We start from the raw sequence: 15429 nt of genomic DNA, 5'->3' as shown, positions 1-15429 counted from the left end.
AGTTTCATGAATTTCATATGAGTTTTAGATTTACTAGAATTTAAAAACCAGGTAAATGTTTTGCCAGCAATAAACAGTGCCCTGGTGTTTGAAATTCATTCCGTTTTCTTGCATGGGACCTAAGCATGCACCCAAGGACACAGATTTGATTTTTCAACCAATTTGTATGCACTGGAGCATCTGCATGTATTTCAAATTTGAATTATGCACATAAAATGCCTAGAAAACCTAGTAAATGTATAAAATGTCCAAACGAACCCTGAATAATTCCAATTATTTTACGACACACATATAGTTGCATGTTCACTGCAGATAAAAGGTCTAGCAATTCAAACACTGTCCATCGTCGTTGTGACTCCATTATGTAATTCAAATCAAGATGAAAAATCAAGTAGACCCCACACAGTTTATTATCACCAACCATGTGAGATGTAGTACAAAACATCTTGGAGCACCGTCGATGTATAGTACACCTATGGGTTACGCAAGAAGGTGCGTCGGCTACAGTCCACAGCCGGCGTGTCAAGCACACTAGCTCGCTCCCCAAATACTCTCGCCTCTGCATCCCTCGCAATCTTGAAAATATTATTGTCTCGTAATCTCGAAAATATCTACCGTCTGGAAGATTTTAATGTTTGATAGCACACGATTAGTATGTGCGGGCCGTGTGCGATGTCTGTTACTCCTGCTCTGCTTCAGTCCCTTGATTCAAATTTTCAGTAGCCCCGGCATTTTACTCCCGCCTCTACATCCCTCGCAATCTTAAAAATATCTTCTCGCCCTTGATCCAAATTTTCAGTAGCCCCGCCCTGTTACTCCTGCCTAGTAAAATTTTTAGTTGCCATAGTATTTCCTCAAACACAACCTTGCCCCCCCCCCGCCCCCTCCACACACACCACACACTCCCCAAAACCTCCGCTCACACAGACACACACAACCCTTGAAACCATTGGTAGGTCGCCGCCATCGCTGGCGCCTCAATCCTCAACCTCTGCCTGTGTGCCGGGGAGCTCGAGGAGCCAATGGCCAAAAAGAGGTTTATTGCGGCCTTTTCGCCCGACGCCAGCGAGGAGGTCGCTGAGGTGTCCTCGTCGTCCTCCCTACACTGGTTTGAGGACTTCCCTGTCCTCCCTCGGACCCGGCAGACGAGTCCTACCTCAGGGTCCGGCAGCGGCGGTGGGGGGCGTGGGTCGCTGAGATTACAGATCGGGAGACTCACACCTGCTAGTGGCTTGGTAGCTTCCACACGGCCGAGCTCGCGGCCATGGAGTACGACCCCTGGCAGGTCCACTACCATGGCGCGACAGCTAGGCTCAATTTCCCCTTCGGCACACGTCTGGTCCACCTTGTTCAGCCGGAGCCAGGGGTGGTGAGCTCAGCTATGGAACAGGAGGACCGCGAGGCATGGGAGCGCCTCAAGGCCGAGGCCGCCGACGAGGCCTACATGCAAGAGCTCCGCCGGCAGCACCCGGAGCTCGTGGAGGCGGAGCAGGCGATCTTTGCCAGCGTGGAGGGCGGCGGGTTATCTGATACGTCCATTTTGCATCATGCTTTTATATCGATATTTATTGCATTGCAGGTTGTTATTACACATCATGTCACAATACTTATGCCTTTTCTCTGTTATTTTACGAAGTTTACATGTAGAGGGAGAATGCCGGCAGCTGGAATTTTGGGCTGAAATTAGAGACCTATTCTGCATAACTCCAAAAGTCCTGAAACTCCATGAAAGTCAGTTTTGGAATATATTAAAAATATTGGGCGAAGAAAGCACCAGAGGGGGCCACCCACTGTCCACGAGGGTGGAGGGCGCGCCCTACCCCCTGGGCGCGCCCCCTACCTCGTGGGCCACCTGGAAGCCCCCTGATGCCCATCTTCTTGTATAAGGTGTCTTTTGCCCTGGAAAAATCATAAGGAAGCTTTCGGGACGAAGCGCCGCCGTCTCGAGGCGGAACCTTGGCAAAGCTGTTCTGCCGGGGAAACATCCCTTCGGGAGGGGGAAATCGTCACCATCGTTATCACCATCAATCCTCATCGGTAGTGGGTCAATCTCCATCAACATCTTCACCAGCACCATCTCCTCTCAAACCCTAGTTCATCTCTTGTATCCGATCTTTGTCTCAAAACCTCAGATTGGTACCTGTGGGTTGCTAGCAGTGTTGATTACTCCTTGTAGTTGATGCTCGTTGGTTTATTCGGTGGAAGATTATATGTTCAGATCCTTTATGCACATTAATACCCCTCTGATTATGAACATGAATATGATTTGTGAGTAGTTACATTTGTTCCTGAGGACATGGGAGAAGTCTTGTTATAAGTAGTCATGTGAATTTGGTATTCGTTCGATATTTTGATGAGATGTATGTTGTCTTTCCTCTAGTGGTGTTATGTGAACGCCGACTAGATGACACTTCACCATTGTTTGGGCCTAGGGGAAGGCATTGTGAAGTAATAAGTAGATGATGGACTGCTAGAGTGACAGAAGCTTAAACCCTAGTTTATGTGTTGCTTCCTAAGGGGCTGATTTGGATCCATATGTTCCATGCTATGGTTAGGTTTACCTTAATTCTTCTTTCGTAGTTGTGGATGCTTGCGAGGGGGGTTAATAATAAGTGGGATGCTTGTCCAAGGAAGGGCAGTACCCAAGCACCGGTCCACCCACATATCAAATTATCAAAGTAATGAACGTGAATCATATGAGCATGATGAAAACTAGCTTGACGATAATTCCCATGTGTCCTCGGGAGCGCTTTTCTTTATATAAGAGTTTGTCCAGGCTTTTCCTTTGCTGCAAAAAGGATTGGGCCACCTTGCTGCACCTTGTTTACTTTTGTTGCTTGTTACCCGTTACGAATTACCTTATCATAAAACTATCTGTTACCGATAATTTCAGTGCTTGCAGAGAATACCTTACTGAAAACTGCTTGCCATTTCCTTCTGCTCCTCGTTGGGTTCGACACTCTTACTTATGGAAAGGACTATAATATATCCCCTATACTTGTGGGTCATCAAGACTCTTTTCTAGCGCCGTTGCCGAGGAGTGAAGCGCCTTTGGTATGTGGAATTTGGTAAGGAAAAATTTATATAGTGTGCTGAAATTTACTGTCACTTGTTACTATGGAAAATAATCCTTTGAGGGGCTTGTTCGGGGTATCTTCACCCCAACCAGTAGAGCAAAGAGTTGCTCCTCAACCTACTGAACCTACTGAAAATGTTTACTTTGAAATTCCTTCGGGTATGATCGAGAAACTGCTAGCTAATCCTTTTACAGGAGATGGAACATTACATCTCGATATGCACCTAATCTATGTGGATGAAGTTTGTGGATTATTTAGGCTTGCAGGTATGCCCGAGGATGTTATCAAGAAGAAGGTCTTCCCTTTATCTTTGAAGGGAAAGGCATTGACATGGTTTAGGCTATGTGATGATATTGGATCATGGAATTACAACCGATTGAAATAGGAATTTCATCAGAAGTTTTACCCTATGCATCTGGTTCATCATGATCGTAATTATATATATAATTTTTTGCCTCACGAAGGAGAAAGTATCGCTCAAGCTTGGGCGAGGCTTAAGTCAATGTTATATTCATGCCCCAATCATGAGTTCTCAAGAGAAATTATTATTCAAAAAAATTATGCTCGGCTTTCTCTCAGTAATCGCTCCATGCTCGATACTTCTTGTACTGGTTCTTTTATGATGAAGACTATTGAATTCAAATGGGATTTATTGGAAATAATTAAACACAACTCTGAAGATTGGGAACTCGACGAAGGTAAGGAGTCAGGTATAACACCTAAGTTTGATTGTGTTAAATCTTTTATGGATACCGATGCTTTTCGTGAATTTAGCACTAAATATGGACTAGACTCTAAGATAGTAGCTTCTTTCTGTGAATCATTTGCTACTCATGTTGATCTCCCTAAGCAGAAGTGGTTTAAATATCATCCTCCCATTGAAGTAAAAGTAGTTGAACCTATTAAAGTTGAAGGAAATACTATCACTTATAATGTTGATCCTATTGTTCCTATCGCTTATATTGAGAAACCACCTTTCCCTGTTAGAATAAAGGATCATGCTAAAGCTTCGACTGTGGTTCGTAAGAGTAATGCTAGAACACTTACACCCCCTAAGCAAATTAATGTTGAACCTAGTATTGGTATGGTTAAAGATCTCTTGGTCGATAATATTGATGGGCATGTTATTTACTTCTGTAATGAAGCTGCTAGAATTGCTAGACCCGATACTAAGAATAAATATAGACCTGTTGTAGGCATGCCTGTTGTTTCTGTTAAAATAGGAGATCATTGCTATCATGGCTTATGTGATATGGGTGCTAGTGCGAGTGCAATACCTCATTCTTTATACAAAGAAATTATGCATGATATTGCACCTGCTGAGGTAGAAGATATTGATGTTACAATTAAGCCTGCCAATAGAGATACTATTTCACCAATTGGGATTTTTAGAGATGTTGAAGTCTTGTGTGGGAAAGTTAAATATCCTACTAATTTTCTTGTTCTTGGTTCCCCACAAGATGACTTTTGTCCCATTATATTTGGTAGACCCTTCTTGAATACTGTTAATGCTAAGATAGACTGCGAAAAGGATATTGTTACTGTTGGTTTAGGGGATATGTTTCATGATTTTAATTTTGCTAAATTTCGTAGACAACCCCATGATAAAGAATTGCCTAGTAAAGATGAAATTATTGGTCTTGCTTCTATTGCCGTGCCTCCTAATGATCCTTTAGAACAATATTTGCTAGACCATGAAAATGATATGTTTATGAATGAAAGAAGGGAAATAGATGAAGTATTCTTTAAACAGGGACCTATTTTGAAACACAACTTGCCTGTTGAAATTCTAGGGGATCCTCCTCCACCCAAGGGTGATCCCGTGTTTGAGCTTAAACCATTACCTGATACTCTTAAATATGCTTATCTTGATGAAAAGAAGATATATCCTATTATTATTAGTGCTAACCTTTCAGAGCAGGAAGAAGAGAAATTATTGAAAACTCTGAAGAAGCACCGTGCTACTATTGGATATACTCTTGATGATCTTAAGGGCATTAGTCCCACTCTATGCCAGCACAAAATAAAATTGGAAAAGACGCTAAACCGATTGTTGATCACCAACGATGGTTAAATCCTAAGATGAAATAAGTGGTAAGAAATGAAATACTAAAGCTTCTGGAGGTGGGTATAATTTATCCTGTTGCTGATAGTCAGTGGGTAAGTCATGTCCATTGTGTCCCTGAGAAGGAAGGTATTATTGTTGTTCCTAATGATAAAGATGAATTGATCCCACAAAGAATTGTTACAAGCTATAGAATGGTAATTGATTTCCGCAAATTAAATAAATCTACTAGAAAGGATCATTACCCTTTATCTTTTATTGATCAAATGCTAGAAAGATTATCCAAACATACACATTTTTGCTTTCTAGACGGTTATTCTGGTTTCTCTCAAATATCTATGTCAAAAGAGGATCAGGAAAAGACCACTTTTACTTGCCCTTTCGGTACCTTTGCCTATAGATGTATGCCTTTTGGTTTATGTAATGCACCTGCTACCTTTCAAAGATGTATGACTGCTATATTCTCTGACTTTTGTGAAAAGATTGTTGAGGTTTTCATGAATGATTTCTCCGTGTATGGAACTTCTTTTGATGATTGCTTAAGCAACCTTGATCGAGTTTTGCAGAGATGTGAAGAAACTAATCTCGTCTTGAATTGGGAGAAGTGCCACTTTATGGTTAATGAAGGTATTGTCTTGGGTCATAAAATTTCTGAAAGAGGTATTGAAGTTGACAAAGCTAAAGTTGATGCTATTGAAAAGATGTCGTGTCCTAAGGACATTAAAGGTATAAGAAGTTTCCTTGGTCATGCCGGTTTTTATAGGAGGTTCATTAAAGACTTCTCAAAATTTTCCAGGCCTCTGACTAATCTATTACAAAAAGATGTTCCTATTGTCTTTGATGATGATTGTGTAGAAGCATTTGAAATACTTAAGAAAGCCTTGATTTCTGCACCTATTGTTCAGCCACCTGATTGAAACTTACCCTTTGAAATTATGTGTGATGCTAGTGATTATGCTGTAGGTGATGTCCTATGTCAAAGAATTGATAAGAAATTAAATGTTATCCAATATGCTAGTAAAACTCTAGATAGTGCCCAGAGAAATTATGCTACTACTGAAAAAGAATTTTTAGCAGTTGTATTTGCTTGTGATAAGTTCAGACCTTATATTGTTGATTCTAAAGTAATTGTTCACACTAATCATGCTGCTATTAAATATCTTATGGAAAAGAAAGATGCTAAACCTAGACTTATTAGATGGGTTCTCTTGCTACAAGAATTTGATTTGCATATTATTGATAGAAAGGGAGCTGAGAACCCCGTTGCAGACAACTTATCTAGGTTAGAGAATGTTCTTGATGACCCACTACCTATTGATGATAGCTTTCCTGATGAACAATTAGCTGTCATAAATACTTCTCGTACTGCTCCATGGTATGATGATTATGCTAATTTCATTGTTGCTAAATTTATACCACCTAGTTTCACATACCAGCAAAAGAAAAAGTTTTTCTATGATTTAAGACATTACTTCTGGGATGACCCACACCTTTATAAATAAGGAGTACATGGTGTTATTAGACGTTGTGTACCTGGGCATGAACAGGAACAAATCCTACGCAAATGTCACTCCGAGGCTTATGGAGGACACCACACTGGAGATAGAACTGCACATAAGGTATTGCAATCCAGTTTTTATTGGCCTACTCTTTTTAAAGATGCCCGTAAGTTTGTCTTGTCTTGTGATGAATGTCAAAGAATTGGTAATATTAGTAGACGTCAAGAAATGCCTATGAACTATTCACCTGTTATTGAACCATTTGATGTTTGGGGCTTTGATTATATGGGACCGTTTCCTTCCTCTAATGGGTATACACTTATTTCAGTTGTTGTTGATTACGTTACTAAGTGGGTAGAAGCTATTCCAACTAGTAGTGATGATCATAACACCTCTATTAAGATGCTTAAAGAAGTTATTTTTCCGAGGTTTGGAGTCCCTAGATACTTAATGACTGATGGTGGTTCACATTTTATTCATGGTGCTTTTCGTAAAATGCTTGCTAAGTATGATGTTAATCATAGAATTGCATCTCCATACCACCCACACTCTAGTGGTCAAGTAGAATTGAGTAATAGAGAGATTAAATTAATTTTGCAAAAGACTGTTAATAGATCTAGAAACAATTGGTCCAAGAAACTTGATGATGCATTATGGGCCTATAGAACTTCATATAAAAGTCCTGTGGGTATGTCCCCATATAAAATGGTTTATGGAAAAGCATGTCCACTAAGGGATTTACTCTGTTAATTTTTAGGGGATCGACTATAGATGGCCTAATGAGTTTGAGGGTTTGATCTTTGTCTTATTCGCATTAGTGTTCATGTGATGCTTGTTAGTGCCACTAAATTGCGTACTTCGATCTAAACTCCAAACATTCAAAGTTTTAAGCATGCAACCATAACATCCAAACATTCAAAGTTTTTAAACATAGTTCAAGCGATTCCTAAACAAACTACCGACACTACAGACACTAGACAACTACTCCTCATCACTCTCACACTCAAGGTCCACCCAGTTAATGTCGGAACCTCATCGTCGTGCAGGACATCCTCATGCTGAACCTTGTTGTCGGACCAGACTCGTCCTCCCTCTTCCGCTCTGCCTTCTGACACTCATGGTTCCTCTTCCAGAATAAATCCGCCTTGTACCGCGCGAGCTCTAGATTTTCCTTCGCTATTTTCTCCTTGTTGTTGGACCCGACCTTAATCACCTTGGAGGGGCCAGACTAGTCCTCCGTCTTGCGCTCCGCCTTCTGGCACTCATGGTCCCTCTCATAGAATAACTCTGCCTTGTACCGCAGGAGCTCCAGATTTCCCCTCGCCATTTTCTCCTCGTTGTCGGACCCAGCCTTATTCACCTTGGAGGGGCCATACTCGTCTTCCGTCTTGCATTCCGCCTTCTGGCACCCATGGCCCCTCTTCCAAACTAACTCCGCCTTGTACCGCACGAGCTCCAGATTTTCCCTCATCATTTTCTCCTTGTCACTCTCCCAGGGTGTCCCGCTGCTCTAGCATGATGCGGCTGTCGCTCTTCTCCTTGCGGGGCACAATGTTCATCGGCGGACCAACAAACTCTGGCGTTGTCTAGGATCTGATCTTTGGGAAGTCGAGCTCATGATGCGGCCGGCCGAGCCTCCAACAGGCGATGTCGAAGGCTCGCGTGACGACCTTCACGTCTTGAAGGTGTTGAGCCAATGGCGTTGTCCATCCCACTGCAGGTCGGCGATGTAGCGGCCAGACTGCCGCAGCAGAACGTCATGGTAGCTGGACTTCAGCGGCATCCTCTTCGGTTGTAGTGCGGCCGTGCAACAGATCCGTCAGCGAGACGACACGGAGGAGCTTGATCAGGCAGCGGGAGGAGGCAGATCGGGCTGATCTAGCAACTGGATAACAAATAGCTCGATTGGGTGTGCAGCAATAACAGCAGGTGGTGGATCCGGCGACGGTCGATTTGGGTGGCTGCAACGGCTGTCGATTTGGCTGGATTCAGCCGCGGCGATGGCGGGTGCTGGGCGGCCGCAGGAGGGGGTGATTTCACTAGGCGGTTGGCGTGTGTGCGGCTGGGGGAGAGGCGGGCAAATGTGTTGTTTTGACCCTTTTGAGAAAGTTTAGCCAGATCTAACCCTGGTTTGGATTTTGAGACCTAACCCTTTTCCTACCCCGGGGTCGATGGTGGTAGGGTATAATAGCCTACGACCGAGGCCCTTGGCGGTAGGGGTGCACGCCCTACCATAAATAGTTTCTAAGTATCAAATACAGTGCTTGTACTCATCTATCGCCAGGACCCTTGGCGGTAGGGATGCACAGGCTATCGCCAACGTGTTTGGTGGTTGGGCTGCACTGCGCTAATGTGGAAGTTGCCTACCGCCAGGGGCCTCGGCGATAGGCTGGTATACCCTACCGCCATCGACCCTGGCGATAGGAAAATGGTCAGATCCCGATTTTTCTTGAATCAGGGTTAGGTCTGGCTAAACTTTGGCAAAAGGGTCAAAACACTAAATTTGTCCAGGAGAGGCTGCATTTTAAGTTTGGAGCAGCGGCACGGCGATGCAAATTTACGTCACTTGGAGGAGATTTTTTGGGCTGCCTAAAACTAGGACCACATAATTTTACATTAAGGCAGGTGTTGGAGAATTTTGGACCCAAATGCTCTGAAAATCAGTTTTTTGGGCAGCCCATGCAAACTCTGTTGAACCCCGCAAAAACTAATGTTGGAGATGCTCTTCCCAGCAAAGTTGGCCAAACGGGCCGGCCCGACCAATCTTAATCATGCCTGGCACTGTGTGTTGCAGCCTGCAGCCCAGGCACGACCCAACTGCTAACCGGACCGGCCTGTGTGCTACAACCTGCAACCCAGGCATGACCCAACTGCTAACCGGGCTGGGCTGCTTGCTGTTTGGCCTACCGGGAGTTTTTGGGGTCTATTTTTACCTTTAGGCTAATGTTTAGGCCATATAGAGAAAAAGATGATCGGGCCGTGCCGTGCCAGCCCACGTGCTCAGCCTAGCAGCTCAAGCACGGCCCAGGGCATGCCGCATGCCGGGCACGGCCCGTTTAGCCCGTGCCGTGCCTGGCTCATGGTGGGCCGTGCTGGCGTGCTCACGGCCGGCCCATTTGGCCAGTTCCCACATCCCGCAGCCTCTTCTACACTTCACTTCACCAAGGCCACTCGCTCCCCTCCCGACTCCGACGCGGCGACACCCTCGCGCTAGGGTTAGCGCCGGCGACGGCCACCGCCACTCCGCCACCCGCCCCTATCCCGGCCGTCTGCTCCTCCCCCGGACGCCCCTCTCCTATTCACGCGCGCGTCTAGGGTTAGCGCCGCCACTCCTACCCCGGCGGCTCCTCTCCTTTCCCGGGTCCCGGACTTCTCCTCTCCTCCTCTGACCGCTCCTCCATTGTTACAGGTACCAGCATGGAGGGCGAGATGACCAGCCGCAGCGGCCACCTCTCGCCGGCAGCGGGTCCGCTGGAGGATGACAACCTGCTCCGCGAGATCCTCCTCCGCCTCCCCCCGCAGCCGTCCTCCCTCCCGCGCGCCTCCGCTGTCTGCAAGCGCTGGCGCTGCCTCGCCTCCGACCCCCGCTTCTGCCGCCGCTTCCGCCGCCACCACCGCCAAAACCCTCCCCTCCTTGGCTTCTTCAACAGAGACAGCGACCTCTTCCCCTTCGTACCTACTCTTGAGCCCCCAAATCGTGTCTCGCCTGGCCGCTTCTCCTTGCAGCGCCGCGAAGGCGACCGCTTCATCTCCCTTGGATGCCGCCATGGCCTCGTGCTCATCCACAACGCATGGCCGAACAAGGTCCTGGTGTGGGACCCCGTCACCGGCAAACAGCACCACCTTGCCATCCCCCCTGAGCTTGTGATACATGCGGAGAACACAGCCATCAATGGGGCAGTGCTTCGTGCTGCCGGAGACATCCAACAGTTTCATGTGGTCTTGACAGTGGTGGACAACGTCGACAAGCAAAAGCAACACAAACGAGCGCTCGCCTGGCTTTACTCTTCCGAGACCAACTTATGGGGTGATCTCGTCTCAACACCGGTTCCATTCAAGGTTTCCACCTCGGATATTTTGGGTGATGAAGATGATGTCACCTTGGTGTTTACGGGAAAGCCCGCTGTGATGGTTAGGGATTCTCTTTACTGGATTCTTGCTGGGAATTTTGTTGGAATTCTTGAGTTTGATTTGGAGAAGCAAAGCCTAGCTGTGATACGGGTGCCAGCGCATATGCTTGAAAATGGGTTTTACCAGTTCTGGATTATGCGGGCAGAGGGTGGTGGTCCTGGTTTACTGTTGCAGAAAGATCAGAGCTTCCAGTTATGGAAGAGGAAGACTGATCGTGATGGTGTTGCTTCATGGGTTCTTGGAAGAACTATTGATCTGGACAAGCTACTTTCCCTGAATGGAAATGGCAGCCAAGTCATACTAGGGTTCGCTGAGGAGAATAATGTGGTGTTTGTGTGGACACACGGTGTCCTCTTTATGGTCAATCTTGAGTCTTTGCAGTTCAAGAAACTTGGTGAGACCAGAACCCTTTCTCACTATCATCCATTCGAAAGTGTCTACACTGCAGGTAATAGTATGCCTTCAGATATCGATTGTAATAAAACGAAGCCAATTTTTGATAATTGGTTGACAGATTTACGGTTCATACTCTTTTGTGTTAGGTTAACAATTTGCATATCACTTGTTTCCTTTACTGCTTGATGACCTCTTCAACATACAACAATTTTGTTTCTGTAGTATTTCTGTTCTGATTCTTGTGCGGTGGTGTTTTATATACTCCGTCCGATCCATATTAATTGTCGCTGGTTTAGTACAAAGTTGTACTAACTTTGTACTAATCAGTGACAATTAATATGGATCAAAGGGAGTAGTGATTATGATATAGATTTTTTTATGTTAGTGGCATCTTTTTTTGTATGCTTTGTAGTCAGGTGTTGGGTTGAAATTGGTCTACTGTTGTCTTTATTTCTGTATTTTTTGTTGTTCAAGTCGGAGCTAGCAAACTGCCTTTTATCATGTTATTATATCAATATTCATACAGTAAAAAAAATGAACAACAAACTGGCAAATTATTTTTGTAATATTGAAGTAAATTTCCCTCTTGCATGCCGATTCACATATCCCTGTATAATGGTAGTTTCAGTGCATAGCTGCAGTACACTTTTCTCTCTCAAGATCAAGATATTTAACAGTTGGAAGTTGAAGACAACTGCGTAAAAAAGTAGCTTGAACCAACTGACATGTCAAATAAGTAGCTCAATAGACACAGTTGGAAACTTAAAGCTAGTTCTATTTCTTTCATTTAATATTTAATATATCTGCTAATCTTTCTACTAATCTCGAGTCCATATTGTCAAATTTGTTTGTAATTGGCGAATAATTGTTCATTTTGTCACTTTTAGGAGTCTTCATTGTGAGTAGCAAATATCCATTTGTACCAGGGAAACTAATGCTGAATTGAGTAAATTCTAATCTAAATAGTCTTGTTCACCTTTGTTGCTAGGATTTTTAGTATTGATGTATTACTTTGATTTTTAGCCTAATTTATTGAAGATAATCTAAATCTGAATAGTCTTCGTCATTTCTGTTGCTCGGAATGACCTATATTTTATTTATTCCAATGGGGCTCTGGTTAACTTGTCTCTTAGGACTAGCTGATTGTCTGAGTGTGCATCTTCTTCATTTTTACAATAATAATCAGTTTATACTGTTTTCGGTATATTCGTTAAATTTAACAATAGGTGTGGTTTTGTTTATCTATTGCCAATCTTGTATAAAACTGTTTTTTTATTCAAACTACAGCTATGAGTTTATCTAAACATCGTGTTGATGTCTCCTCTTGTCTATTTGGCTATTCTTTGGAGTGCCATTGATTGTTTTGACTTATGCTTGCAGAAACAAACATTGGTGGTGGACATGGTCAAGTTGATCTTTCACAGCACATAAGATGATTATCTAGTTAGGTATGCTACTGTGATGTACTTGTTGAGCAGGTAAGCTTCTGCATCTATGTTGAGGTATCTGAACTGTTCTTTAAAAAAAATTGCTTTCCTATTTACTGCCATTTCTCAACTACCAAATGGCAAGAGAGGACTCTTTAAGATTTTCTATACAACTCTTTGCTTAGCTATTGCCCACCTGGCCACTCATATCAATGCTTTCCTGGCAGGCTGCATCTTAGATCTTTTCTCCAGGCCCTGCTCCTCACCCTCTTCATGCCTTCATCAGCTGTTCTCCATTTGCTTCCTCATGCCATTGCCCACCTACCTTCTCTATTATTTGTTGCTACCACCTCACTATTGGATGAGGAACCTTTCTTGTCCATCCAGCTGCCTTGCTTTCATTTACTTCCTCCTTGGTACTCCCCTGGTTCCTACTGTTAGTGCAATTTCTTCTCCTCTAGTTCCTTGGATGTCTGATGACTGAGGACCATTCTCCTTTTTGTGCATATTTTAAGTGGTAACATAATGAAATGCATCCTCTTTTGTGTTCGTAATTCATTTTTTTACTCGCCTTTGAGTAGTTTTTCATGGCTATAGATCTATCAAGTCCTAGTGTGATTTATATGTAGTTGGTAACTGACAATACCTGAACACTTGCTTCATTCTTTCTTTGTTACACAGAATTATAACTATGCCATTTGACATTTCACATTACTGTTTATTTTGGATCGTTATGCTACCCGGTGAACTATTTATTGTCAGGAGACTCGAAGAGCATGCTTTCATTAATTTTTAAAGTACATTTTTTATCCTTTTCCTTTCAGTTTTCTTGGATGATTATTCTAGTGTTGGGCGGTTTGCGTAAATATTTTCTCAGCATGTATGATACCTCTCAGTTTAACATAATTTGTCTGGTTCAAATTATATGCATCTATGCATTGTGAGCAGTCTATGTTCTTCACTCTTGGTCATGTTAGATGTTTAACACTTAATATTAAACACATGATCAAAATGGCATGCCTAGATTCGCCATAAATACTAGTTTCGTCATGAATATTTTTTTTAGTGTTCGGGGTATTGATTTTGATGCTGTGGAGATAGCATCTGTTTTGGGCCGATGGAAGTGTGTCCATTAATAAGATGATGCATGATCCCTTGTGGCTTCTACTGCATGATTTCAATAAAATTCAATTTGTTAGCGATTAGCTAGCTCGTGAACAGGGGTGTGTGGAAGTTAGCTATCTACGTGCCAGAACCACGAGTTGGTTTCAGCTCTAGCCTACCCCAACTTATTTGTGACTAACTACTGTAAGAGTAGAAGGTGTAGCAGTACAAATGAAGTGCTATCCTGTAGCTTTTCTCTTTTTCCCACGTTGGTTTTGTCCAACAATGCCGAGATGATTCAGTTTTGGAGCTTTCGGCACAACACTGGTGAAAGTTAACTCTTACTGTTGTTTGTGTCATACCAAATTGAGAGCTATGGCTTTAATGACTTTTCCGCTAATAAATTGTATATACAAATTAGTTTGGCTGACGAAATTCTTTGCTCCACAGGTATCTAGGATTACGTTCCGGTGGCTGTGATGCAGAAATGGGTTGTGCCCTTGTAATGGTCAACTTTGTAATGAGTTCGTCCATTTTGGGCGCTGTGCTCAACCCAGAAATTGGCCCTCTGTGACTCGTAGGACTTCATCGATTAATTTGTTGCGAATTTACTGTTTCCTATCCAGTTCATGAAGACCATGTCAGTTAATCTTTGACTCATTTGCTCCTTCCAAGCAAGGCAAGCAAGTCAACACCTGTCAGCTGTCTAGTACTGTACGTAGTACTTGCGTGCGTGCAGCATTTGCTTCGAATCTCTGCTTATGTTTTGTCAGGTTGAGATTTCAACTCTGAATCTCTGCCTATGTTCTGTCCCATGATGGATGTTCCCTTTTCTATTTGGTCCGGCCCGTGCGTTTATGGTGCGTGTAGGTTCGTTTTAGGTAAGAATTTGTATCAGAAGAAGATATCATTGCTCTTGCTTGCGAGTAGCAGGGGATGCCTTCTGTAACTTGGATTTGCACCTTGGCCACTTTGCTGTTGGAGAAGAGACGAGACTATAGCATGAAGATAAAACTAAGACCGTGTTGCGTGGAAAACATAAAAAACTATTCCGAACCAACAAAACCTATTCACAGAGGCCGCAGTTTCAGTATCTACCTTTAGAAGCATAATAAGATATTTAGATTACATGATGAAAGTATTCCCAAGAATAATTATTTTATAAAATGGCATTGCCTACCTAAGAAAAATGAAACCCAATGGAAGCCAAGATATACTACTGAATTACTGATGGAAGAACCATTTCAGAACTGAAGACTAAATATCTAAGGGAGATACCAAATCCACGAATGCAAAGGATATAGAAAATGTAATTTGAATATCGAATGATTACGCCGTGCCAACTCATGTGGTTTTGGAGAGTGGGTGCAAACTGCAAACCCATAGCCGTTTTTTACCGATGTACATCAAACCAAATGGAAGCCAAGGCATACTGGCATGGGTTCGATTTTGGCACATCATATTTCAACCCATGCATCTATATCTGAGCTAATACATTGCAGGTATGTGCAGTCTTAACTCAGTCAACGACATTATCCTTTTGGCACCTCTTGCTGACTTTAGGGTTGCAAAATCAAGATAACTTTTCGTGGCGGAGCTTCAACACAACACGATTTGAGAGAGGGCTAAATAACTGCTAAACAGAGTTGAGGGGGGCTGATAGTGTAGTATGTTAAGAAAGACCTGATAGTGTTAAATATTACGTTTTTAAGTAAAGAAATAAATTTAAT

At 43.3% G+C, this 15429-nt stretch overlaps 1 protein-coding gene across 3 annotated transcripts; it reads left to right on the top strand.

Moving 5' to 3' along the window:
- The first annotated feature begins 9802 nt into the window (after positions 1-9802).
- Positions 9803-14555, top strand: LOC123135826 (uncharacterized). Of its 3 annotated transcripts, XR_006466265.1 has the most exons (5): positions 9803-9957; positions 10051-11220; positions 12549-12646; positions 12823-13392; positions 14150-14555. XR_006466265.1 is itself a non-coding variant. In XM_044555057.1 (4 exons), the coding sequence occupies exons 2-3, from the start codon at positions 10059-10061 to the stop codon at positions 12602-12604; spliced, it is 1218 nt and encodes a 405-aa protein (XP_044410992.1). In that variant the 5' UTR covers positions 9803-9957; positions 10051-10058; the 3' UTR covers positions 12605-12616; positions 14150-14555. The 3 variants fall into 3 exon arrangements, 2 of the variants coding, with proteins under 2 accessions (XP_044410992.1, XP_044410991.1); XM_044555057.1 differs by lacking the exon at positions 12823-13392 and having other exon boundaries at positions 12549-12616; XM_044555056.1 differs by lacking the exon at positions 12823-13392.
- Positions 14556-15429: the final 874 nt, after the last annotated feature.

This window comes from Triticum aestivum, chromosome 6B (genome assembly GCF_018294505.1).
Source record: "Triticum aestivum cultivar Chinese Spring chromosome 6B, IWGSC CS RefSeq v2.1, whole genome shotgun sequence".
Lineage (NCBI taxonomy): Eukaryota > Viridiplantae > Streptophyta > Magnoliopsida > Poales > Poaceae > Triticum > Triticum aestivum.
This window is presented reverse-complemented; position numbering and strand designations above follow the sequence as displayed.

Excerpts from the sequence above, each read along its gene's own strand:
- LOC123135826 (XM_044555057.1), top strand. The coding sequence starts at position 10,059 with ATGGAGGGCGAGATGACCAGCCGCAGCGGCCACCTCTCGCCGGCAGCG. Across the intron at positions 11,221-12,548 it reads CGAAAGTGTCTACACTGCAG|AAACAAACATTGGTGGTGGA; the intron begins GTAATAGTATGC and ends TTATGCTTGCAG.